Source organism: Notamacropus eugenii, chromosome 5 (assembly GCF_028372415.1).
Source record: "Notamacropus eugenii isolate mMacEug1 chromosome 5, mMacEug1.pri_v2, whole genome shotgun sequence".
Lineage (NCBI taxonomy): Eukaryota > Metazoa > Chordata > Mammalia > Diprotodontia > Macropodidae > Notamacropus > Notamacropus eugenii.
In genome coordinates, this window is record NC_092876.1 from 411160342 (window position 1) to 411188211 (window position 27870).

At 34.0% G+C, this 27870-nt stretch overlaps 1 protein-coding gene and 1 long non-coding RNA gene across 9 annotated transcripts in view; one reads left to right on the plus strand and one right to left on the minus strand.

The window, feature by feature from the left end:
- USP25 (ubiquitin specific peptidase 25) overlaps positions 1 to 27870 on the plus strand; it is a 199094-nt gene that overhangs the window by 87567 nt on the left and 83657 nt on the right. For 7 of the 8 annotated variants that reach the window (XM_072614727.1, XM_072614728.1, XM_072614734.1 and 4 more), the window contains 8 exons: positions 481 to 618; positions 2388 to 2464; positions 3676 to 3749; positions 11692 to 11840; positions 22547 to 22674; positions 23241 to 23336; positions 24618 to 24779; positions 26288 to 26496. In XM_072614727.1, the coding sequence (XP_072470828.1) occupies positions 481 to 618; positions 2388 to 2464; positions 3676 to 3749; positions 11692 to 11840; positions 22547 to 22674; positions 23241 to 23336; positions 24618 to 24779; positions 26288 to 26496 (1033 nt within the window). The remainder of the gene's footprint in view (positions 1 to 480; positions 619 to 2387; positions 2465 to 3675; positions 3750 to 11691; positions 11841 to 22546; positions 22675 to 23240; positions 23337 to 24617; positions 24780 to 26287; positions 26497 to 27870) is intronic. The other variant, XM_072614730.1, reaches the window with a different exon arrangement.
- Positions 459 to 27653, minus strand: LOC140506973 (uncharacterized). Its single transcript, XR_011968174.1, has 4 exons — positions 27449 to 27653; positions 13796 to 13897; positions 1224 to 1345; positions 459 to 541 (listed from the first exon to the last, which is right to left on the minus strand). It is a non-coding gene; the product is annotated as an uncharacterized lncRNA (long non-coding RNA).

A 27870-nucleotide genomic window follows, 5' to 3' on the forward strand; every position in this document is an offset into this window, starting at 1 on the left:
AAACAGTAACGTGCAAAAAACTTTATGATGTAAGGCAGAATATAAGTTTTAGCACCTATACTTACAGGTAACTTGAATTTCCTTTTGGGAGTTCCCTAGGTCCCTAGGTCCATTCCCCCTCCCCCCCAAAAGAAAAGATATAGGAAGGATTCAAACAATTATGAGAGATTGGAATTAAGAGCAATCAGAGAAGGCTTGGGGATAGGAGGAGGATTGGAGACCAAAAACTTTATGGGGAAGTTAGCTTCTTCTTTCATGTAAGAAGGAGCACAAATCTTTGACAGTAACGGCAATTACATTCCTGAGCTTATTTCTTGGAAGCCCTAATGGCTTGTAGAGCTGCTTTTCCTTATGTGCATACGATAGATGGATGCTTGACATACTACCCACTTCTTTTGCTAGTGTGTTCTTAGCTAATTTCAGAATGATTATCTCATGAGGATGCAATTTTTATTAATTTTTTTTATTTTTAAAATTTAGGAACATCGGAATTTGCCTTTTATGCGTGAGCTTCGGCATCTGTTTGCACTTCTTGTTGGTTCTAAAAGAAAATATGTTGATCCTTCAAGAGCAGTTGATATTCTTAAAGATGCTTTCAAATCGAATGGCTCACAACAGGTAGCTTTTATAGGGATATTCATTTATGGCTAATTATATTTAATCTGATTAGACTGTAAGTGCCTAGATTGCAAAGACTTTCCCCCCTTTTCTTTAAATCCCTAGTACTTAGCACAATACCTGGCATGTAGTAAAAACTTAATGAATGCTTATTGACTGGGTCTGTCTCTTTTTCACATCCATAGGCACACACACCCCAGGAACATGAAACATGTGTACCCACCCAGAGCAATCTACCGAAGGAAAATCATTTTATAGTATTTTGTTTAAAATTTTGCCCCCTTTTCCATTTGGGTCTTTGATGTTTGCTGAAACACATACACGTGAGTGCCTACATACACACATACATGCGCACACACACACACACATACACACAGTTTTCCAGCTAGATCATATATATGCACATACATCTAGCTGGAAAATGTTACATAAAGTCTTTTGGTTCCCAACATTAATTTAATTACTTAAATTGAAAAAATATTTTGTGTATTGTGCTAATAACTAGGGATACAACAATGAGGAAGCAAAACAACCCCTATTTTCTAGGAGTTTATATTCTAATGGAGGAGACCCAACCTAAAGAACTGGGTGGAGGTGAAGCTCACCAGAGAGTGAGTTGCTTGGGTGGGGCTCATATCACATGCCTGTCATCCACCTGTCCTCTCTGCAGGAATTCATCCATCATCAGGCAGGCTTCAGAGTTGAGTCATCCTCAGGGAAGCAAGAGCTTAAAAATTTAGACACCAATGATAGCCGTATCAATCAACAGAGCAAAAAAGTTGTAGTAATTTTATTTGGCATTTCTTGTCTCTCAAATCTATATATTAAAAGAACATAGGTCCTCCTAAATGAAGAAATACCCCTTTTTCCTATGATTTCCCCCTACCTCCAACTCCACTCCTCGGATTCTTTAATATGACATGTTTCTATTCAGATTTGTTTAGGGAATTACATGACTACTTGGCATCTTCTATTTCACCAGCTTCAGTTTTCTAACATGAACCCTTTGAATAACAGATCTTTTACTGACCTAGAAGAACAAATTTTCAAAGAATAAAAATTACTATAGTAAATAACAATTAGTTTTGACAACTCAACCAAGTTGTCATTATTAAAAAGAAACAAAGTCTTGACTGTAATTAATTCTTAATGTCCTTCCTGACCTCAGAATTACTGAGGTATGAGAGTATTATGATAAGAAGAGTCTTCAGCCCTTTCTATTTTCCCTCATATTATGAAGTTACTGCTAGGTTTAATATAACCCTATATAGAGAGTTTTCCAATAAATTTCGACTTTTCTCACTTGGGAGATGAAAGTAGCTTGTGGAATTTTTGTTTGGTTGAATAATTTATTGCTGCATATACTGAAGTATATATGTATTTAGGAAAATTCAAGTGAAATTTGATAAAAAAAAATATTAATCCCTTTACCTGCATTATTTCAAGAATCCTTTTAATGACTTGTGAAATTTAGATTTTTCTTAATTTTGGATTTTCTTAATGTACGTATATATATACATTTTGTATATATATATTTCTTAATGTATATATAATGTGTTATATAGAGTAGTAATTTTCAACATATTACCTGATTTTCATATAAAATCATTATCATACATTTGTGTTGTTACATTTCCAACATTTGTAATGTGTAGTATAAAATTTTTTTGAACATGCTATTTTATCACTTTACAGAAGTGACTTTTAGAATGTGATATTTTCAAAAAAATTTTAGTAGGAAAAATATGATTTTGTTTTCTTTGATACAGCAAGATGTGAGTGAATTCACACACAAATTATTAGATTGGTTGGAAGATGCCTTTCAAATGAAAGCTGAAGAAGAAAGGTAAGTTTCCTCATGAAATCAGTATTTATGTTTTATATTTTCTTTAGTTCTGTTCTTCAGAGGGAAGTATAACATGGATGTGGTGCTTTGTTGTTCAGGATTCACGTATGTTTTACAGTCTCACGCAGTCAGCCGTTGAATAAGATTAATACAGGTTAGGAAACTACAGTATCTAAAACTAACAAATTTATCACATAATTGGAAAGTTAACGTAGCAGAGTAGATGGGAGACCGTCCTTTAGCTGTTTCTGCCCCAGCAAATCTTCTTAAACTATAAGTCATAGGTGAATTACTGGCCCATATCAATGCAGGTGGTTTCCACAGCAAGAAACTCTCTGAACTTATAAAGTCACAGGTCCAGACACCTTCCCACTCGTATCTTATCCAAAAAAGTGCTTTTCTTATGCATAGTTCTGACTCCAATTATGAACAAGAAATCTAATTCTTAACTTGTATCCTTGATGTGAAATATAAATTAGTTTCTTTTACTTTGATAAGATGAAAACTGTTATTCAAATAGAAATAAATATCTGTTAAGAACTAGTAGGCATGGCTTGTGTATTGTTGGTATATACCTAAAGATTTTTATGAATTCAGTAACGTTCAGTTAGCTAAAATTTAGCCGAAAAATTGAAAGTGCTTTCTTTACTCTGGTGAGTTTTTAACTTTTGTAGTTATAAAGTACTCTGGCTTCATTTTCTTCAAAGTGAATAGTCTAGTCATATAAGAAGTAAAATTAGCTGGGTCTCTAGTACTGAATAATGCAAAAAGTCTGAAAATAAGATGTAAAAGCACTGTGCTCACTTCTGATTCAATTAGTTTTATTTGCAAAACTAGTCAAATGTGTAATGACATAATCTAAAATGAGTATTCTTTACCTTTTTTGTATTTGTATTTCTCTTAAAAATATTTTTAAATGCATAAAATAAAATTCATAGTATTAGAACTAATAAACTAACATTTAAATACATTTATCAAAATTAATATTTTTTAAAAGTTCATGGACCCTAGGTTAAAAACTCCTGGTCTAAACTATGAGATTTTAAAACACGCTGTATAAGAGGGTTCAAAAATCTATTGTTTTCCTTATACTTTAAGTCACAGCGTAGGTTTTTATTTTCAGTGTAACTTTTAAAATGTTTTTGTTTAGTCACTGTCTATAAATTCAAAAGTTATAATAACAATATTTGCATATTAAAAATGTGTTCCAGGGATGGAGAGAAACCAAAGAACCCAATGCTAGAATTGTTCTATGGAAGGTTCCTAGCGGTGGGAGTGCTTGAAGGTATGGTTCTATATCTATATCTATATCCATAGCTATATATATATATATATATATATATATATATATATATATACACATACATACCAACACACACATATACATCTACTTGTAATGGTTTGGCAGTTTGTTACACGTGATAAGCTTTATTTGATTTAACTTACTCTTCAATACTTCCCTACTGTTATTGTAGCTCCTGAACTGTTTAAGTATATAAAAATTTTAGAATTTGTGTAGATGAAAAAGATGATATGGTTTTTATTACCACCTTCTCAATGCTTCGTGTTAGAAAAATTTCATCTTTTTCCTTCATCACACACTCAGTGATCATTGATGTGATTAGCAAGAGAGAATAGGAAGAGTGAAATAGGTTGTACAACTTGTTCTGACATTTGAATAAGAAACAAGTGATGAAGCTTTTGAACCCATTCTGTCTCTCCAGCACTGGATCTTTTGGTATTTTGAGTCAGATAAAGTATTGAAAGTAATTTATTATATTTTAGTCATATTAAAGTGGCATTGTTTATCCTCCATGTTTACATGCTTACAATCTTAGCTATGGAGTTGGAAGGATGCTTTACGGTCTTTTAGTTTAACTTTCTCATTTAAGAGGTGATAAAATAGAAGCCCAGAACCATGAAGTGATATATGCCCACTGCCCCATTGTTCATTTTTTAAATTTTATTTATTATTTATGGAATAAAGCAGCATAATACAATAGCACATAGTACAATGCTCCATTGTTTAAACCAAGCTTTCTTGACCCTCAGGCCCTTTTCATAATACCACACAAAGTACACATTGGATTGGGATAAAAAAAAAGTTGGAAAATTCAGACAGTTCCTAATCCTTTATGTAACTCAGAAATTTATAGATTATATTACAAAGATTATTAGTGAATATATATTAGCAGCTAACATTTAATAGCATAAGATTTCTAAAATTCTTAACACCTTATCTCATTTGTTCCTTCCAACATTATACAGACAAGGAAACAGACAGAGGCAAGAGATTAAGTGACTTGCCTAAGGTCACTGATGTACTAAATTTTTCAAAACCTGTTTCTTCCTCATTGCAGTTTCTAATCCTTCCACACCTCTCTGCTTCCTTAGGCTATTACTCCCACTGTGACTGTGCTTGCCTTCCTTCCCAATCTCAGCCCCATATTTGACGTATTCAACTTCATACTCTGAAAGTGTTCAGCCTCATGTCCTCCTTGGCGCTAGGTTACCTCTGCCATCCTCAGCTAGAGGAAGTAACCACACCTATGGAGATTGAGTACACAAACAGTCCTACAGGTTTATGTTACTCAGCTGGGTCCTCACTGAAACAAGGAAACCCTTTTCTATCTCCAGAATTAATACCTAGGCTCACATCCCACTCCAAACCTTGTTTTCCTTTTCTAGAGCACACTTCCCTCCCCTGACCCTTCCAGCTGACGACTTCACCTTCAGTGCTGTGTCCAACATATTATGCTACTTCTCACCCTTAAACACCCTTTATAGGGCCCTAGTATCCCCTCACTCTATCAGCATTTATCTTTATTTTAGCCAAGGTCCTAGAAAAATCTGTCGATATTTGCTGCCTCCACTTTCTCACATCCCAGTCATCAATTGTTTGCTGGTTTCTGAAGTGATCACTTAATTCAGACTGTCCTTTATCAAGTGACTAATAATTTCTTAATTGCTACATAGCATGGTCTTAGTCCTCAGACTTGTTACTTTCTCTGCTGTGCTGTTGACCATACTGTTTTCCTGGATACTCTTTCTTTTCTGTGTTCTCCTAATTCTGCTCTCTCCTGGTTCTCCTCCTATGTTTCAGACTCCTCCTAAATCTCTTTTGCTGGCTCAACAATATTATCCCCTTTGCATTCCCCAAGGCTCTGCCTTGGAGTCAGCTTACCAGATCCAAAACTATTTATTCTCTCCTCTCCAAATTCCTCTCTCTTCTGCCTTTCCTGTTTGTCTCAGTTGAAACCATCCCTATTCTCCTAGTCTCTCAGGTTCTTAACCTTTAAGTTGCCCTTGACTCCTCATTCTCTCTCATCCCACATAATGAATCAATTGCCAAATATTGTCATTTATATCTCCATCATATCTTTCACATCCATCCCCTTCTCACTACCTAAACAGTCACTAAGTTGATCTTGTCAACAACCAGTCATAACTTCACAAAACTTATGAAAACTAGGTTTATTACAAGAGAAGTGAACATGCATATCAAACTCTAAGCAAGTCCAAAAAGTTCACAATCCAAACAGAAGCTTGTATATTTATGAAATTGTGACAAAAAGTGGAGGAAAAACAGAAATCTCCACCTGCGTGGGAGGACAAATCATGGCTGATTAAGATAGCAAAAGTAGTGTTCTTTTCACTTGGGAACTGCTAACCTAAGAAGATAGGATGATCTGTTTCTCTGCAAGGGTCCCAGCTGCACAAACAGTTTCTCAGTCTGGTGCAGACTGACTGGTGCCTGTCCTGACTCCCAAGGACACACAGGGAGTCCAGCTTGGGGTGCAAACAACAGATAATATCAGTTTGAGGTGGGAGCTTTGTCCTTGACACATTCAGGCCTCCTGTACACTCTGGGTCCAGTGTATCTGAAATGTATGGCAACTCAAAAAGACAAGTTCAGGGGACCCCTAAACGTTCCTTAACAACCTCTTGCCTAGAATATTGTAGTGGTCTCTTAATTGGTCTTTCTGCTACAAAATTCTCTTGCAGCCTATCTTTCACATAAACTGTCAATGTGATTTTCCTTAAGCATTGATCTGTATTATTTACCTATTTGGTAATCTTTAGTGGCCTCCAAATTGCTCCTTGAATAAAAAAATAAAAATTTCTGTTTTACTTTTAAAGATCTTCACAACCTTGCCCTCTTCTGTCTTTATAGCCTCATTCTACTTTACTTCCTATCTTTAACTTTGCATTGCCACTTATCTGGCTTCTTCCAAACTCTTTTTCACCCATGGCACTTTGTCTACCCATCTCTCTGCCTTTGCTTTGGCTGTTTACTATGTCAGAAATACACTTTCTCTTTCCCAGTTTCACAGACTCTCTTCAAGATGCAGCTCACATACCATCTTCTGTACTAACTTTTTTGTAATGTATCTATCCTTTATATATTTAACTACCTTTCTATTTTGTATTTGCTCTCTCTGTGTGTGATATATATATATGTGTATATGTATATATTTGTATGTATGTATATTATATATAAACTATATAATACAATGTAGTCCATGTGATATATAATTGTATGTACTATGTTATATAGAATGTGTAACATTATATATTTATTTTGTATCTAATATGTAATATTAGATATAATATAAATTATATAAATATGTACCAAAATATATTTTACAATAAAATATACTTTATGTAATATGTGTACTATTGTACGTAATATATGCATATTTGTATGTGTATGTGTATACATATGTATGTAGCACAGAGGGAATAAATATAAGTATACATATCTTCTCTTAAAAATAATTTTAATTGACATATTTTTATATTACCTACACTTTGCAACATATTCCATTTCCAGAAAGCCATCACTTATACCAAGGAAGAAAAAGGAGAGTGAGAGCGGGAAATAGTTTAGTAGATCTAATATATCAAAAAAGTCTGATATTATATGCAGTATTACAATCTATAATGTCTCCAACTCTACAAAGAAGTATTGGGGAAGTAGCCTTTTTATATTTCTACTCCAGGTCCAAGCCATTTTAACTTTATGAAATTAATTGGTTTTTTTCATTTGCATTAGTGTAGTCATTATATGTATTATTTTCTTTTTTATTATTTTACTTAATTTCTGTTCATATGGTCTTTTTGTGCTTCTCTATGTTCTTCATATTCATAGTCTGTTGCAGAACAGTAATATTCCAAATTGTTTAGATATTCCTCATTCAATGCACATCTATTTTGTTTGCGGTTCTTGTTACTACAAAAAGTGATAATCATAATTATTTTATTTATATAGGACCTTTCTTTTTTGTAATTGACATTTTTAAACTATATGCCTGTCAGTGGATTATTTATACCACAGAATATGAATGTTGGTTACTTTCTCAACATAATTCCAAACTGCTTTTCAGAATGGTTTTGTCAATATCACCTTTCCATACACACTCCAGCACTGCTTTCCTAATGTTTGTTATTTTTGCCATTTTATTGACTGTGAGGTGAAATCTCTTAATTATTTGATTTTCATTTCTATCTTTAATGAAATAGAACATTCATATGATTTTCAATAATTTATCATTCCTTTTTTTGAATAGTTGATTCTTGTCAGAAACATATCTTTTGAGAAATGATTTTGTTCTTAAAAATGTTTGTTATTTGTGTCTTATGCCTTGACTATCAGCTCTTATCTAGCTATTTGATAGAAAGATATTTTTCCCAGTTGACTGCTTCCCTTCTTGGGATTTTTTTTTCTGTCATTGACTCTTCTGGCAGCCACTGGAAACCTATTCACTTCTGCTCAGAATGATGGTTTGAAATGCACAGAATAAATCATTTGCAAAGGAAACCAATTATATTGAAATACAGTTATCAAAATATATGTGTGTATATGTATACACAGACACACATTAAGTTCATGTAACATTACGTTAAGAATTTTTGTCCTGTTTGCAAAAACTTTTAAATTTATGTGTATTGAAATTTGCTTTCATTTTTTGTAATTGCCTTTAACCCTTGTTTTGTTAATAATTTTCGCTCTAGCCATAGCTGTGAAAGGTGCCTACACTGATTCTGTTCAAATTATTTTATGATATAATCTTAATATTCATGCCATACATCCATTTCAATTTTTTTCTCATATGTCATGTAAATGTTTGTCTAAATCTAGTATCTGCCAGACTACTATTTCATTTTTCCCACACTTCTTATCAAATAGGGAGTTAATAATTCCTGGACAGTTTATGTTTTGGATTTTTTCAAATATTTGTCTTTAATATTACATTCAATTACTTACAAATCTCCCTTGTCTAATCTGTCCCACTGATTTAACATCCTATTTTTAACTATTACTGACTAGTTGTGATGATTAGTTTTATAAGATAGTTTGAGGTCTGATCATTCTCTTCCCTGTCTAGTCCTTCTTATAAAATTAGTTACCTTGATATTTCAGATCTTTTGTTCATCTGAAGGAATCTTTGTCTTTATGTAATAGCATGAAATCTACAGATTCCTTTAATTAATATAAAAACATCATTTATTAGTTGTCATTATTTCTGTAAGGTGCTTTTTGTGATTTTTTTTCCCATGTAGGTATATTGAAAAGACTGTGACCTCTACTTATCATAAGAATTTTATAGTTGTTTTCAGTGTAATTTCCCTTTCCATCATTGCTTCTTGGATTTTGCTATTTCTGTATTATATGTCCTCTTCCTTTTTCTGGGTTTCTTGTGTTCTAATCTTTAAAACTAAGAACTGTTAAGATTAGTTAAGGGTTTTTTTTCTATTTGTTTTTGCTGATGCCCTAGAATTTTCTAAGTAGAACATCACTAAATAAAAATGGTTTTGTTTTCTTTTTGTGCTTCTAATTTCGTTCTTTTATATATACACTAGTTCTTTTAACTAGTGTTTCTAATACTATGTCACCTACAAGGGGGGAAACAGGTATCCTTCCTTTTGACCCTGCTTGTTGGGATTGCTTCTTGTACTTCCCTGTTACATGTGATGCCAGGTTTTGATTTCGGTTGGTGCTTGTGCAGTGTTAATAAAATGTCCTTCTGTATCTGGATATTATAGGGTTTTTTAACATCAATGAGTATTAGTGAAAAGCCTTTTTTCTTCATCTATGGATATGATAATATTTTCCATGTTTTTGTTTTTAATTAATCATACTAATCATTTTCCTAATGTTGGATCATCTTTCCTTTCCTGATATAAATCCAGCTTGATCATAGTGAATGGTTGCTTTGTTTTTGGACAAAATTGCTATGTTGTAGTGTTTTTGTTTTTTGAAACCAGGCCCTTTTTTTTTTCAAACAAAAATCCTAAAAACTCTAGCTATTCAGCTGGGTGATGCAATGATAAAGATCTGGGCCTGGTGGTAGGAAGATCTGAGTACAAATCCAACCTTAGATACTTTCTAGCTGTATTACTTTGGGCAAGTCACTTAACCTCTGTTTGCTTCAGTTTCTTTAATTGCAAAATGCAGGGTAATAATCGCCTTTATCTCCTGAGATTGAAGATCAAATGAGAAAATATTTATAAAGCACTTAGTACTGTGCCTGACATATAGTAGGCTCTTTTATTGTTGAATTAATGTCTATTAATGATGATTGGTGTTCAGTTCTCTTGTTTTTTTCATTTTTCTTCCAAATTTGAGGTATTAGGTCTATATTTGTGTCATAAAAATGATCTGAGAGGCTACTTTCATTCTGAATTTTTGAGAATAATTTGTATAGTATATAAATATTTCCCTGCTCTCTTCTATTTGACTTCTTCTTTCACCCTTGTCTAGTCGTATCTATTTAGAAAAAATTCTCCTGAAGATCTTGGTATTATCATTTTATGGTTGTCCTTGGTTATGGTATTTGCTTACTCTTCTTGTATTCTGTTATGTGGTATGTTTAAAAGGCAAATCATCTCTTCAGGCATTTTTTTTCCTATGAATGATTCTAGTACCTCTTTTTTATTGGAATCCGTCTTTTGTCAGTCATGATTAAGCTCAGATTTGTAGGGTAGGTCAACTTCTTAAACTCCATTGCTCTCTGGAACATATTCCGTTCCCTCTTGCATTTTTCTGGTGTGTCCAGAATAGTCTTGTTCTATTTGGATTTCCTTTCTTTTGTATTTAAAGGTTTTTCTCCTGACATAAGTCTCCTATAAAAACATGTTCCTCCCACTCTCCCTCTGCCCCCTTTTTAATTCCTTTAGATCTAGTTCAATTTCTTTTTCTGACAGTGAATTATTTAAGATTCCTATTTCATGTTTTATTAATTGGGGTATTTTATATTTTTGTAGATCTCTTTTATATTCTTTGTTTTCTTGTCATATAACTATATAGTAGGTTCCATAAACTCTTTTTAAAAAGGTTTAAATTTTTTTAAAATTGAGTTTTATTTTCATTTTCAAATTTTCTACTCCCTTCTCCCCATTGAGAAACCAAGAAAAACAGAATCTTACAAATATGTGTATTTGAACAAAATTCTCACATTAGCTATGTCCAAATATATATCTGTAGCTATATGTTTACAATATCGTTATTTTTATATAATTGGTTCTGCTAACTTCATTTTGCATCAGTTTATACAAATTTTCCAGATTTTCCCTACAACTATCCACTATATACATACGCTATAACCTTGGATAACCAATTATTGGTAATTAGATGAATACTTATAACTGGCACACCAAGAAAGTTATTTTTCAGTGTGTCATTTGAGTGTTCCGTTGGATGGAGAGTCATTTGGAGCCTGGTATGGGAAGAAAGGAGAAAATCTCACTTGAAACAAACTGGGTCTGAATTTCTCTCTTGTTCCTTTGTGAGTTTCTTTGGATATTTGCTATTTCTTTTGACTTTATAGTTTGTAACTTTGTTCGTAAGGAGGGCAGAACACCTTTGGTTGAAGAGCCATCAATTTTCATATTGACAAAGAGGAAACTATAGGTAGTGATGTATACTAGACCAGCTACTACTTGAACCTAGCCCTTGGATTTTTGACAGAGATCAGTTAGGATGTAGTCTTGTACACCAAGTGCATAATCTTTGGACACTACCTGTATTCTTATGTTAGAACTTCACAGCTAGGGAACAAAAATATATTTCACAATATGTAATCTAGTATTAGTTCATTTTTTGTTGCCCTAATTGTTAGGAATTTATATATTTGTTAAACAATATATCATAGCATACTATTTTATAGAAGCTGAAAGATCAAATCCAGAAACATGAATTTAATTAACTTTCTTTTCTTCTCAAGGTAAAAAATTTGAAAATACAGAAATGTTTGGTCAGTATCCACTTCAAGTCAATGGTTTCAAAGATTTGCACGAATGCCTAGAAGCTGCCATGATTGAAGGAGAGATTGAGTCATTACATTCAGAGAACTCAGGAAAATCTGGTCAGGAGGTGAGTTTAGCATTTTGGTATTTTTTCTTCTTTCTTCCTCCATTTCATTCTTATGATGACTTAATAAAAGTTTATTGAATATGCTAATTGTATTGCTACCTAATAATTGACTATATATAGAAAAGGAATTTGACCCAGCCTAATTGCAGTGATTTGTAAAAAGAGAATCTATTTTGCATAGTCAGTAGTATATAATCAATGCTAAATTTGAACCTAAACAATTTGCTGTAAATTATCCCTTTGCCCTTCACCATCCTCCTCCTATTTCCTTCCTGCCACCAGTAAAGTATTAGTCTGAGGGCAGCTAGGTGGTGCAGTGGGTAGAACACCAGTGCAGGAGTCAGGAGAACCTGAGTTCAAATCTCACCTCGGACACTTGACACTCACTAGCTGTGTGACCTTGGGCAAGTCACTTAACCCCCATTGCCTCATCCTGGGTCACCTCTAGTCATCCTGATGAATATCTGGTCACTGGATTCAGATGGCTCTGGGGAAAAATGAAGCTGGTGACCTACACAGCTCTCCATCACCCAAAACAAAGTCAAGTGCAAGTCATATCATCATTTTTCTGATGGCATGGTCTTCTTTGGCAACAAAGAATGAACACGTTAAAGTGCTAGTCTAGCAACATTGAACTTGTTTGTGGTGGTTAATTTTGAAATGAGAATTTTGCTTTTATTCATTGGATCATAGAATCTAAGATTTAGAAATGGGGGTGGGGAACCTGTGGCCTTGAGGCCACATGTGGCCTTCTAGGTCCTGAGGTGTGCTGCCCTTTGATTGAATCCACACTTCACTGAACAAATCCCCATGATAAAAGGATTCTCCAGGTTCCCTACTCCTGTAGTACATCCCACTCATTTTCCAGATGAGAAACCTGAGGTCCAGAAAAGTATTTTATTCAAGGTTACACAACCAGTTTATAGCTTGTCTGGAACGACAACCGGGTTTCCTGACTCTCCCAGTTCAGAGTTTGTTATCTTTTAGCCTTAATTTTGTAAAGCCATTTTTAGAGGAAGTTTCCTTTTACTCCTCAAAAAAAAAATATTAACCTGCCCTTTTAGTGTGCTGTTATTGCTTCTTGCTTCTGTGGTCTGAACTGTCATGCATTTCCTTTGCCTAAGAGGAAAAATGGTCTTCTAGCCGCGAGTTTTTTTAGATTTGTGACCATGACTTTACTTCATTTGTCAAAAAACTTTTTGTTATTATAATTCAGCTTAACTTAAACTTTAACAAATTATAGTATTAAACTTAATTTTAGAGACAGTTCTTCAAAGAAATAAATCTGTAGGGTTTTGTTGGTTAACTTTCTCATTCCTATATCAGCTCTCCTTAATTTTTAATTTTATGTTGTATAAAGAAGCTTTTCCCAGAAGTTTTGTTCTAATTCATTGCTTTAGTTGGGACTTGAGGGCTGGCTTTCATACTTGTTGGTGGCTAACCTACCCTTTCTCTATATAAACTCAAGGTGGTGCTCTCTATTCACAGGGCTTTCGTGACACTGCTTTGTTTTGGTTCATCTTGTATGTTTGCTGCTCAGTCTGACTATTCACTTTATGTTTTCTAACTGTGGGTGCTCCACAAGATCTCTTGAGCACTCTTCTTCTCTCTCCTCTTTTCTTGGCCACCTTATCTGTTCCCATGGGCTTAACTGTCATTTCTATGTAGATGACCCCTCAGATCTATGTCTAGCCTCATTATCTCCCCCAAACTGCAGTCCTCCATCACCAGTTCCCTTTTGGACATATCAAACTGAATGTCCTAAAGATAACTTAAAAGCAAATAAAACTGAGTTTATTGTCTTTCCCAAAAACCCTCCCCTCTTCCAAGCCTTCCTAATTCTGTCAAATCTCAGCATTATCTTTTACCCCTTTCTCTTTGTCACTGATCCGTTTAGATTTTAAAGCCCTACTCAGCTTATTGTTGTATCTTCATTGGACATCCTATTCCCATACCTTTTGCTTATACACTCTGCAGAAGCTGCTCAAGCAAGGAAAGGCTTTGTAGTTTGTCCTTTCTTCCTCTTAATTCAGATCCCTTACCTCACTTTTCAAAACCTAGGCAGAAGAAGAAAAAGTGAGATAGATAGCAGTATGATATCACTGGGAACATAAATGATTATAAGAATGAGAAATTCTAAGCATTTTTTTAGATCAGAATATGGAAACAATTTTAAGTAGCAATAGATGTCAAAGAATAATTCCCCCCTCCAAAATACAAAAAGTAGATGGTGTATAGAATACAATTTATATTGAAAACATATTAATCCAAAGTAGGTAGGGGGTAAAGGGGTGGGAGAGGATTCCACTGATGAATGCTTTTGTGGATGAAAAGAGATGGTCTGTAAAGGGAGAGAACTTCGTGTTATGTCTGGTCTAAGAGATTTAATGCTTGAAAATTCCATTGACCTATCATGGGGAGGGCAGTTGGAACTCCTAGGGGTCAACTGGCACCTGGAGGAGCAGGAAGATAGGGATATAAAGGGGAGATATCAAGAAATATGGGGGAAAAAGATAATAGTGAAGGTATACATTAGTGACAGGCTGCATGATCAGGGAAGGTGGGAGAGGGAGGGCCACCATGGAAAAGTGCCTTCTCTGACACGTTAATTGGGAAAGGGTAATCCCTGAGGCAGTCTCTACAAAGGAGAAGCAAAAACTTCCAAGAGTACAGAGCCTAGCAAAAATGCCTTGGAAATTTTGATTGAATGAGGAATACAGAGAAAAGAGAGATCACATAATTACAGGGATCATGTATCAGAGACTGGGGATCTAGAGTAGACAGAAAGGATGGATGATGAAGAAAGTAAGAGAAATCCTTTTAAAAAGAGGCGCAGAATATGCAATTTTAAAATGGCTAATGAACAAGAGAAGAAAGGGGAATCTATTGAATTGAGAGGAGAAAAGGGGGAGAGAATGGTTTAAATGATCTGATAAAAGAAAAGAGAAAACTTGGATAAGAAAACAAACCCCTAAAATCTGTTGTTTACAATAAACACATTTAAAAAACAAAAACATGCACAAAGTAAAACTGAGGGAACATAAAACAAAATTTACTGTGCATTAAGTACGTCCAAAAAAGCAAGAGGTTATTTAAGCAATAACCAAGCAAAAGCAGACTTTCAAAAAGTAAAAAGGGATAAATAAGGAAAATACATTATATTGAAAAGAACCATAAACTGTTATCAGTTATAAACTTATTAGAATAGAAGTAGATCACATAACTCTCACAGTTAATCACACAGATAATAGATGTATTTTTAACCAAAAAAAAAGAAAAGAAAAGAGAGAGGTAATTACAAAGCATAAAATAAATAACTTTGAATACATGACACTGAAAAGTTTCTGCACGGACAAAATTATTAAGAAGAGAATTGGTTGAATTGGAAAAAAAATTTTGTATTGAATTTTTCTGGTAAGAATTTGTTATCAAAGATATAGAAACTATATATATATATGTATGTATATATACACATATGTATATATGTATACATACATATATACATTTATGTATACATACATGCAAACATATAACTAATATATGTATATGTTATCTATTATGTAATAATGTTTACGTGTGTGAGGGTATGTAGCTAATACCCTTTCCCACAGATAATTGGTCAAATGATATGAACAAACAGGTCTCAAAAGAGGGATTGCAGAGTTTTCACAACAACATGAATCCAGGTCACTAAAACAAAGAGAAATGGAAATCAAAGCATCTCTAAAGTTTCACTTCACACTCTGTAAATTAGCAAAAAATGGCAATATTCAGTGTTGTCAGAGTTGTGGAAACAGGCACACCAGTCGTTGGTGAAGCTATGAAGTAGTACAACTATTTTGGAAAGCAATTTGGAATTATTCAAATAAAGTGACTAAAATGTCCATACCCTTTGAACCAGAGTCTCCATTCCTGGGCTTATACCCCAAGAAAGCCATTGATAAGAGAATCCCCATACTTATACACACACACACACACACACACACACACACACACACACACATATAAACTCATAGCAGCACTTTTTGTGATAACACTACTCTTTGTCATATGGGATACCTCTCTAGGAGGAGGAGGAATACTTGGAATAACTGTTCATATATACAAGAAACAGAAGACATCAACAAAAAGTTATTTAAGAAACAAAAGTTTAAAAAATTATCTTTCTTTAAATTTATTTATTTATTTTTCATTTTTTAACACAGTTCATATCACATAACACAATTCCAACTTTTGGTCAGGTGATACTTCTTTTAAAGCATTTACAATATAGACCACAAACGAATCTTTTTTTTTAACATTAACCAACTGAGACACAAATAATAGCTATGTATGCTACCTTCACAAGCCCTTGACCTAATTGTCTTCACACTATTACTAAGAGTTAAAGCACCATAACTTATTGTTGTTGGTCTAAAGTCCTAAGCCTAATAGCTTAATTTTAGACTTAACCTCAGATGTTCCCCTACCAACAATCTATAATTTAATAGATCTGGTATTAAGCTTACAAACCTTTTGACTATAGGAAATTGCCACTAAGAGTAGGGACATTTCAGGGAAACAATATCTCCCCAACTTCATGTCAGTTCCAGGCAGGAATAGATTGCCAACTTGCATTCAGTGAGGCTTAGAGTCTGCCAGGTGTCAGTGGAGAAACTAAGTCAGGAGAATCCTACCTCAGCCCAGGCTGAACAGCCGCTCTCCCACCCTTCCCATGAGATCACCTTTTTCAGTTCATACCAGCATCTCATAGGCTTAGTGGCATCATGGATTGGAGGCTCAGAACACCTTTGTTGTTATTCATACCTGGAGTTAGACTCAGAAGAACAGTCAGTTAATAGTCCAATAGCATCTTAAAATAGCAAGTTCCAATAACCAGGTTTCAGATATGACTATAATTTCACATTGGCTAAGGAATATCTTTTGAGGCAAGTCTTAAGTGTCTTACATGCCTTTCTATACCCATTCTGGTCCCTGCTTAAGTAACAATCATAAAATCAAATTTACCATTAAAACCTTAAGTTTTCCATCAATGCCAAATTTTACCCGAAGTTACCTGCCTCTAGGAGACTTAGGCTAAAATTCATTTCCCCAAACTAAAGGTGTCTCTGATTTAGTCTCAGTAATTAATTCAGTCAATTGTTTTAATACTAATTGCTTTTACATCATTTTGTAACCTGTCCAGTTTTTCTCCCCATCTCTCCCTTCCCCCCATCCCCTAATACCTTGCATTCTGATTACCCCTTCCCTCAATGAGCCCTCCCTTCTATCACACCCCACCTTTCCCTTATCCTCATCTTCTCTCTTTTCTTGTAGGGCAAGATAAATTTCTATACCCCATTACCTGTGTTTCTTATTTCCTAGTTATATGCAATAATAATTCTCAACATTTCTTTCTAATACTTTGAATTCCATCTTCTTTCCTTCCCTCCCTCCCTATTCATCACCACTGAGAAGACAAGCAATTCAATACAGACTAAATATGTGTCGTTTTACAAAAGACTTCCATAATAATCATGTTGTGTAATACTGACTATATTGCTCTCTGTCCTACTCCATCTACCCTTATTTTTTATTCCCTCGTTTGACCTTGTCCCTTCCCCAAAGTGTTTATTTCTAGTTACTCCCTTCTCCCATTTGCTGTCCCTTCTATCATTCTCCTCACCCCACTTGTCGCCTCCTCCTCTATTTTCCTGTAGTATAAGATAGGTTTTCATACCAAATTTAGTGAGCATGTTATTCCCTCCTTAAGCCATATGTGGAGAGAGTAGCTTCACTTTCCCCCTTTCCCCTTCTCCCTTTTCTCCTTCATTAAACAAGATTTTTCTTATCTCTTTTATGAGTTATAGCCTGCCCCATTCCATTTCTCTCTTTCTCCTCCCAATATTTTTCTCCCTTACCCCTTAATTTTTATTTTATATATTTTTTTTGTGGATATCATCTCTTCTGATTCAACACAACCTGTACTCTCTGTCTCTATGCGTGTGCGTCTGTGTGTGTGTGTCTGTACAATCCCTCCAGCTACCCAAATACTGAGAAAAATCTCAAGAGTTATAAATATTTTCTTTCTGTGTAGGAATGTAAACAGTTCAGCTTTAGAAAATCTTTTATGATTTATCTTTACTGTTTACCTTTTCAAGCTTCTCTTGATTCTTGTGTTTGAAAGTCATATTTTCTATACAATTGTTTTTTTCTACATGAATACTTGAAAGTCCTGTATATCACTGAATGACCATTTATTGCCTTGAAGTATTATACACAATTTTGCTGAATAGATGATTCTTGATTTTAATCCCAGTTCCTTTGACTTCTGGAATATCCTATTCCAAGCCCTTCAATCCCTTAATGTTAAAGCTGCCAGATCCTGTGTTATCCTGATTGTATTTCCACGGTACTCAAATTGTTTCTTTCTAGCTGCTTGCAGTATTTTCTTCTTGACCTTGGAACTCTGATATTTGGCCACAATATTCCTAGGAGTTTCTCTTTTCTGGTCTTTTTCGGGAGGTGATCAGTGGATTTCTTTCATTATTTATTTTGCCCTCTGGTTCTAGAATATCAGGGCAGTTTTCTTTAATAATTTCATGAAAGCTAATGTCTAGGCTCTTTTTTTGATCATGACTTTCAGGTAGTCCCATAATTTTAAATTGTGTCTCCTGGAACTATTTTCCAGGTCAGTTGTTTTTTCCAATGAGATGTTTCACATTATCTTCTATTTTTTCAAGCTTTTGGTTTTGTTTTCTAACTGGTTGGTTTCTCTCATAGTCATTCATTTCCCTGAACTCAATTCTCTCTTTCAGAGAACTATTTTGTCCAGTGAGCTTTTGAACCTTCTCCTCCATTTGGCTAATTCTACTTTTTAATGCCTCCTTCTCCTCATTGGCTTTTTGGACCTGTTTTTCCAATTGAGTTAGCCTATTTTTAAAGGTGTTATTTTCTTCAACTTTTTTTGGTTCTCCTTTAGCAAGCTGCTAACTCATTTTTCAAGCTCTTCCATTGCCTGAGTCCAGTTTAAGTTCACTTTGGAGGCAGGGGTCTTAACTTCCTGACAGTAAGCCTTGTTCTTCCTCATCTGAAAGGATGGGAGGAGACACCTCTTCACAAAGAAAGTAACCTTCAATAGTCTTATTTTTTTCCCTTTTTTGGGAATTTCCCAGCCAGTTACTTGACTTCTGAATCATTTGTCAAGAGATTAGACTCAGCTACTAGGTTCCTCCTGGGCTTTGGGTGTGGGCGGGACTGTCACTCAGGGGTGGGGGGATGGGGTTTAGATCAGCTGCTATGAAGGGCCAGAGGCTTTAAACTGAGCTGCCTGAACTGCGGATCCAGGTTGCTTTTCTGCCTATGTAGCTGCCTGCACTCTGCTGCTATGGCCTTTGCCGTAGCCTAGGGTTATTGCTGGAGAAACCTCTCTCTCCCAGCTGGGAAATCCCTCCCCACTGACCTTTGGAGCTTTCTTTGTCACTTGTGGGTTGAGGTATCTGGGACCTTCCCTGCTAGGAACTCTTCCCAGAGGTCTGTTCAGGCCCTGTTCCTCCCAGGGCTGTATGACCAGGGCCGTGCTCTGCTCAGCTCAGCATCCTGTGAGACAGACCTTTCCTGTAAGGGTTACCTTTGGCTGGAAACCTCTTTTGCTCTGTTGTTCTGTGACTTCTGCTGCTCTAGAATTTGTTGAGAGTCATTTTTACAGGTATTTTGTGGGCTGTGGGGAAAGTGCTAGAGTATATGCATCTTTCTACTCCACCATCTTGGCCCCGCCTGTTTAAAAAATTATTAAACTTCATCCATTAAATAGAAAGAATAAACTACTTGAGTATTTCAGGAATAACCTTTATCATATTCAGATAACACTGACTAAATTATATAGGCATTACCTATAATAATTCAGTATGAAATCTGAAATTAAATATCAAAAGTCAACTTAGTTGGTCACATCAAAAATATGCTACATATATGTTCTCAAAAAAATAACTTTTGCTGATAAATATACTATGATTTATAATTAAGTGATGTGTACATTTGACACAAGAAATTTTCGATGACTTGAGAAGTAGTTTTTTTTAATACACCTGTAAGATGATTTAAAATAGTATATCTTTTTGTAAGAATAACAGTGTAAGATTCACAGGTCTTAAAAGTTTTGTATTTATAAAATTAGCAAAGCTAAAAAGGAAGAAAACGAAGGTCATTGAATGGCCAAGAGATTACACTGTTACTAGAATACTTCATTGCTAGAGGTAGTTGATATATATTTTGCTACTTATTGGACTGTTGAGAATAAAACTTTTAATGTTCTTTCTACATTTTCTCAAAACTCACATGAACTGTCACATAGGCAGAGTACAGAGCCAATATTAATAACAACAATAATAGTAAAGATGCATATAAAAGTAAAAGATGAAACTCCTCCTTTATGTCTACATATTCTTCCTTTTATAGAGAGTCAGAGATGAGTCATATTCATTATAGCCTTTGTCCTCTTAATGTAAGTTAAATGATCCAGTCTCTATATACTTAAATTCATCTTCTGTGATCCATTACTTAAAAAATAATGAAAACAGTTTTTTGTCATTTCTTATCCATATCTAAATGAAAAAGCACTTTTTAAAAAAAATCTCTGACTCAAATTTTATATTTAACCTTTAGTAATACTTGGGCAATTGATTATAACTTATTAATTAGAAAAAATCAGGTTTATCTTAAAAGGAAAAAATTGTCATTGCTGTGTGATATTATTTAGAATTTTAGTTGTGAATTAATTAAAAAACAGTGTCTTTTAATCTGAGCTCACAGAACCAGACACACCCATGAAATCTGGTTATCTAGTCTCACCCCATCTGTTACAGAATGAGAAGGTGAGGTCCCTCCACAGCTATAGTGAGGAAGAAACAGTCACTGCAGATGGAGGAGAAATGTATCCACAACAGAGGCACATTACATACAAAAATACTATGAACATCTTTTAGTAAGGTATGGAAGCTATTTCCTGAATGTGGCAAAAATGGTACCTGAAGAATTATATTCCAGAATAACCTACCCCTAATTTTGAGTACCTAATTACCCTACATAACGGTTATTGTAGATTCTCTTGGTTTCCTGAATTTTAGAAGTTCGCAATAACCTGAAAATAATAGTGCTGAAAATTAGCCTGTGGAATGTAAAGTGTAAAATTCTTTGCTCTAATGATTTTCATTTTATCTGTCGAGTTACAATTAGTGTTATTTCATGGATTCCTAGGCATGGTGCTCTCAGAGAAGAATAAATAAGCCAGATTAGTTTATTAAATTTCAGTTAATTAGTTGTATTTGGTTTCCTTGAAGAACCTTTGTTTCTTGTCTTCAAATCCTTTATATTTTTGTCAAGATCTCTTTAACTTTTTACTTTATAAGATCAGTTCCATGTGCCTTATCTCTGGATGAAGACAATTGTTGGTTAGTCTTCCTCCAAGAGACTCTAAATATATACACCTCAATTTACAATGTCATTATTTTTGCTGAATGAGTTTAGTTTATATCTCTTCACATACCATAGTGTTTACTAATTTATATTAAAAGTTGATTACTAGACTCACTAGATAGTATAACTAGCCTTTCCAAAATAGTGTTACTATTCTATTTCTCAACAAGGACCATTCTTGTTTTGGTAGTAATTTGCAACTGGAAAGCAACTAGGGAAGCTGATTTTGTTGACTTTTTAAATAAAATTCAGGTATCTTGGAGTCTGTGTGTTATGGACAACATTAATTCACTCAACTTTGGTGATTTGAATTTAAATTAATTTGCTTACATAGCTGTGGGGTGGTCTAGTTGTTTTGTACCTGAATATGTACTATTTATAGTATATTTTCTATGTTTGCGTATTTATTTTTTATAATTCCAAGTTACTTAAACACAAAGTTCCCCTTTTCTCATTGACCAATTAAGTTTATGTAAAATTTGCAGTTATAAAAAGAAAATTATTTACTTTGGGAACTGAGCAGAATTTTACAATGAAATGGCACAGTTGCCAAGATGTAAATTTTCCCAGCCTTTCTAATTATGATCATTTTGCTGAGAACAGAAAGATATTTAATTTGATTGAATTTAATTTGATATTTAATTTGAAATATTAACCTTTTAAAAGATTTATGGCTTTATTTCCCACAACTGTGCATTTCTTATAATATCTCATCTTAAATTATAAGTTCAAGTGGGAGAATAAGGATTAAATGAAAAGAATGCTAAAAGTCTGTTATTACATTTTAGAGTGATTTTTGAATGCAAATTATTTTCAGAAGTTTAGACTACTTAAAGTAATTGCAAAAATACCTTGAGAGCTTTGTCACAAGTCTTTGATATTACCTTTTGGTTTCAAATAATAAAATAATCATGCTGGAAATAGTATCATGTAATTGAGTTCAGAAGTCTCTTAAAAGTCATGAAATTATGACTTGAAATAAAACTCTTTTATTCCCCTTTAGTTTATAGAAGTATTATGAAAAGGTGGTGAAAAGAAATGTGAGTTACTTACACTGGAAAGAGCCTTATACTTAAAAAAAAAAAATTCAAAAGACCTGACAGCAATTTTTTTTGGATTTTGATGTACATTTAAATTAGGTGCTTAGTTTACCAAGATATTCATGTTGTAGAATTCTTGTAAAAATGCTATTACCTAATTTTCTAAAAGTAGGGAAAATGTTATTAAATTTTAAAATATCTTTTCTTGTTTAGCATTGGTTCACAGAGCTTCCACCTGTGTTAACATTTGAACTGTCAAGATTTGAATTTAATCAGGCTTTGGGAAGACCAGAGAAAATTCATAACAAGTTAGAATTTCCTCAAGTTTTATATCTGGACAGGTATGGCTTACTATAGCAGTAAGAGTATGTGTGTGTGCATGTGCGCGTGCGCATGTGTTATGTGTACATGTGAATATGTGTGTGTGTACATGTACATATATTTAAATTATATTTGTGAATTACTGAATTATACCACTGTTGTTTCTAAATGAAATTCTGATTTAATTTTCCTGGAGATAAACTTTGTTTTGAAAGCACATGACAGTTTGTATAAAGAAATAATAGTGTTAAATGACTACCTTTTCTGCTAGCAGATATATTTATAATATACAAACTGTTCAGTAATGAGAGAACATTAATTTGTAGAAAGAATATTGTTATAGAAATAAAAAGCAACCTTAACCACATTTTCTAAGTCTCAAAAGATATATGAGAAGATTTGTTTGAAACAGTCAGTAAAATGGTTCATGGTCTCTAAACATTGTAATGATTTGTGATTTTTTTTTTGTAGCAATGATTGAGTTTAAATAGTTCCATTTGTATTCTTTGCAAAGTATTTTATGCCACTTATGGTAGTAGCTAAGTTTATAGAAATTCTAAATGTTGACTTTTTGTTTTATTTACAGATATATGCACAAAAACAGAGAAATAACAAGAATTAAACGAGACGAGATCAAGAGACTGAAAGAGTACCTCACAGTGTTACAGCAAAGATTAGAAAGGTACTCTTGGAGAACGAAGAAGATACTCAGTGCAGTTTGCTTTATGTTTTATATATTGTTCTTCATAATTAATATAAAAAGTACAATTATAAAGATGTTGGTTTTAATCCCTCTTTTTAACAGTTAATTTAGCAGTAATTTTGATAAATAATCTTTCTGAGCTGATCTAGATATATGATTAGTTTCATTACATAACTGATTTTCAAACTTTTTCATCTCATGACCTTTTAATACTCTTAAAAAAATTATTGAAGACTCCTCACACCCATGAGGGCTTTTATTTTGTGTGTGTGTGTGTGTGTGTGTGTGTGTGTGTGTGTGTGTGTGTGTGTGTGTGTATGTCTGCATGGGTATACATACACCATATTAGAAATTAAATATTTTATTCTTATTAAGTTTTGACCTCAGAGATCTCTGAAAGGGTCTCAGGGATCCTCAGAGATCTCTGAACCACACTTTGAGGATGGCTGTATTAGATTATTCCTGTCAAATTTTCAGGACTGACTTTTAGAGTGATTTTACTATTATTTTTTTTAAAGGCACACAAACATATAGCCAAAATGAGAAGGGCATAACATGAAGCTTATCATTCTGGTTAAGATTTCTATTGCTATTTTTACTGTTAGACTATTGCTGTACTTTGGTACTTCTACTTAGGTAATGGTTAACCAATTGCTATGAAACCCAGTTAATCTTACTAATACATTTTTCCTCAACTTTTTATTTTCTTGTAAATTGAAAATCAAAATTTCAAAAAATTTTTCATGTAAAAGTAACCCATTTTAAATAATCTAATCATTTTTGTAATTTCTGTGACAAGGCAGGTTTGTAATTCTGTTGTAAACCAATTAGATGTAAATGAAAGCCAGTTAAATAATTACACTGATCACATGATAGGTAACCTGTCTGAAAATAAACATGTAGCTAGTCCATGAAAAAGCCAGAAATAATTATAATCATCCATCTGGACTATGACAGTGAGAGGGAGTGAAGTCTTTGAAGGAAAACAATATAAATACACATCCATATGTATGTGCATGTGTGTGGAGGAAGTATTAGTGAACCAGTTTTGAGGATATTTAAAACAGTTACTTATTGTATTATTTGCTCCACTAGCCTTTTTCATTGTTTCAGCAGAGAGTCATCTGAAAAGAAAAATGGTGGCATAAAATAATTTCATTTTATCATTATGTAGCAGGTGTTTGAAAACTCTAACAATAGCTGAAAATGGGGCTTTTGGAATATCTTAGTAAATGCATTCGTACATTTTATGGTTAACAGATATTTAAGCTATGGGTCTGGCCCTAAGCGATTCCCCTTGGTAGATGTTCTGCAGTATGCCCTGGAGTTTGCCTCAAGTAAACCTGTTTGCACTTCTCCTGTTGATGATATTGATGCTAGTTCCCCACCTAGTGGTTCCATACCATCACAGACACTACCAAGGTAAAAACATTTTTTAATGTGAGGAGAGACATTGATTACAGTGTAACATTTAATGTGGAGAGAGATTCATTTAAACAAAATGTAACATAGTTTCTTGTTCCTTGGCTGTATTAGATTACAATGAATGTTTTTATAAAATAAGTTTAACCCTTTAAGCTGAAGAAGTTGGAAAATGCATGTTTTCTGTATATTAATTCATAGCTTATTAAAGTAGATTCTATTGTTGTACAGAGTTAGGAATTTTAATGTTGTATTTTCGATGCAAAAGTTTCCTTCCATGAGATAAACATTTTATCCTTATAATCTTGTACCTTTATATAGTGTCATAAAATAATGCTGATAATTTATGCAATCATAATAAGACAAGCTTAAAGGCACCATCAAAAACATTTTACACAATATCCATATGTAGAGTATATATAAGTTTACTTTTTTATTTTCAAAATAATGGATGTGTTCAATTAATTTCATTTCATTTAAGTCTTTTTATTATGAATTTACTATTGCAAAAGCACTAGGGATACAATGATTTTTAAAAAATTAATGTTCCTGCCCCCAAACCTAGGTTAAGGCTAGGTAAGGATTGAGTGGTATACAATATATAGTCAGAGTTAGGGGTAATAGAGAAATTAGGAAAATTTAAACAGACAGAGTGCTTTTATTGGGGTAGGAGAGTGGGATGAAGTGGCTCTTGAGTTGGGACTTGCAGGAAAGATGTATTCTGAAAGGCAGAAATCTGTAGGAAGTATATTCCATGATTGAAAGATAACTCCTGTAAGTACATGGAGGTCAGACATGGCATATCAAGTTTGAGGAATAACTATATTGTCTCAACTGTACTCTGAAAGCTAAATAATGTACATTTTTCACCCATGTGAAATGGGACTGGAAATGTAGGTTAGATCTAGATTATGTGGGGCCTTAAATGCCAAGCCTAAGATTTGTATTTTGTCTTAGAAGTAATAATGAGCCTGTGAAAGTGTTTAAGTAAAGATTTAACATGATTAAGAAGAATATTTTGATAGCTGAGTGAAGAACAAATGTTGGTATCAGGCATGGAGAAGTTTGTAGGTGAAGATACTGGTATAGTAGTTTAAGCAAGAGGTAATTTGAGGTTTGAGTTTGTATGTGTGTGCATGTGGGTGGGAGAGAGATAGAAAGAGAGAGAGTTAATGGATTTAGAACTGATAAGATTTAACTGGATGTGGGAAAATTTAAAGAAGTTAAATTTAACTGATTGGATGTGGGAAAAGTTAAAGAAGTTAATGGCAACATAATTCTAATTTAACCTAATTCAGTAATAAAAGCATGAAGTATTTAATGGAGTTTTGAGGATTTGCTCTTGGCCTTTTTTGTTAACTAGAATACTGCAGTCAAATTTAAATATTTTATTCTTTATTGTTTTTTAAAAACTATAGTAGTTGTTTTAAGTATTTTTATGTAACTATAGAAGATTTATGCCTCTCCATGACATTTTATTTGTCCTCTTCTATCATTTAAAAATGTAGCCCAGCAGAGCAACCACAGGTAACTCCTTCAGAACTACCAAGCACCTCACCTACACCAAGGTCATTTATACATAAGCCATTTACACAGTCACGAATACCTCCAGATTTGCCCATGCATCCAGCACCAAGACACATAACAGAAGAGGAACTTTCTGTACTAGAAGGCTGTTTACATCGCTGGAGGACTGAAGTAGAAAATGATACTAGAGGTAAGATAATGTAGTTTAGTAGTAGTTGTTCCCTCAAGATTGCTTATGTTTAAGAAAATCCTCTGTGAATTCCATTCCTAAGCATATAAAATGCTTGTAGTGTTTTTAGGGCTTTGCAATCTATATCCCAGATGGCCCACTGCCTATTTTTGTATTGTCTATAGGCTAAGAATGATTTTTACATTCTTGGGGCATAGGTTACTAATCTCTGGTCTAGTAGAGCCTTGTCTGACTTGAATAAATCTTTAAATTTTTTCTTAGGTCTTATTTTCCACTTTGAAATTGTCTTAGTGGGGATTCAACTGAACCCTTCTTTGAAATCTCCATGGATATTTTGTTTATTCATTTGTACATTTAGTTATGTTTTAAATAGAATTTCCTTTTCATACTGATGTACTCCTAAAGAATGTTAAAATAATACTTGTGTGTCAAATTATACTTCCTATCAGTTTAATGTAATTTCAGAATATTAACTCTTTGGTCACTGATGTATGACAAATTTAACATTTAACATTACTAATTGGAAATGAATTTCTGCAATACTTTTGGGTTTTATTGTGCTTTAGAAACATTTTCTCATTTGATCTATTCCATGACATGAGGTAAGTGTTGCAAATGAGAAAACTGGCTGGTATCAGATAATACATTTTTCTTCCTGAAATCTTTGGTAATTTCTGTCTTTCTTCCTCTCTTACTTTCCCTTATGGCTCACTTTCTAATGTTTTCTCCTCTGATAGTGGTTGCCTTGGGATCTGGATCTCAAAGCATCTCAGTCTCCTTCCACACTGGGCAATTTAAGCTTCCCCATCCTAGATATCTTCCCCAAGTGACTCAGATAGATGCTGTACTCTTTTCTTTAGGCTTAGTGTAATGATGCAGAACATCCTTAATTCCACCCCCTTCCCAGATGAGAGACAGATAGAGAAACACATACACACACACACACACATACACATTGTGACTTGTCTTGGTATCTTGTCTCCTACTGTCCTCCTGTTTCTTAGTTCTTTTGCTTGGCTTGGTGTTTAAGCTTTGTAACCCTGGTTACAGGGTTGACTGCCCTGACAGTTCAGAACCTTGCAATGCTGGAGATTGTGGCACCCCCACACTTCTGCTTCTAGAAGGGCTACTGCTATGCTGGCTAGTTGTTGGAACCCAAGCAAATGTCTGTAGCCTGGAACTGGGGTCTTTACATCACTGGAGAAGAGGAAGGGGAGACTGAAATAAACATAGGCTGATTTTGTGTTAAGCCTGTGTCATCTCCTTAGGTCTGCTAGTGTAGCCTCCTTGCTGGTACCATGGTAGGTGAGGGAAGGGGTGTTGAGTAAGTTCAGGGTCAGTGAACATTGCTTCATGAATTTGTTGTTTTTTTGT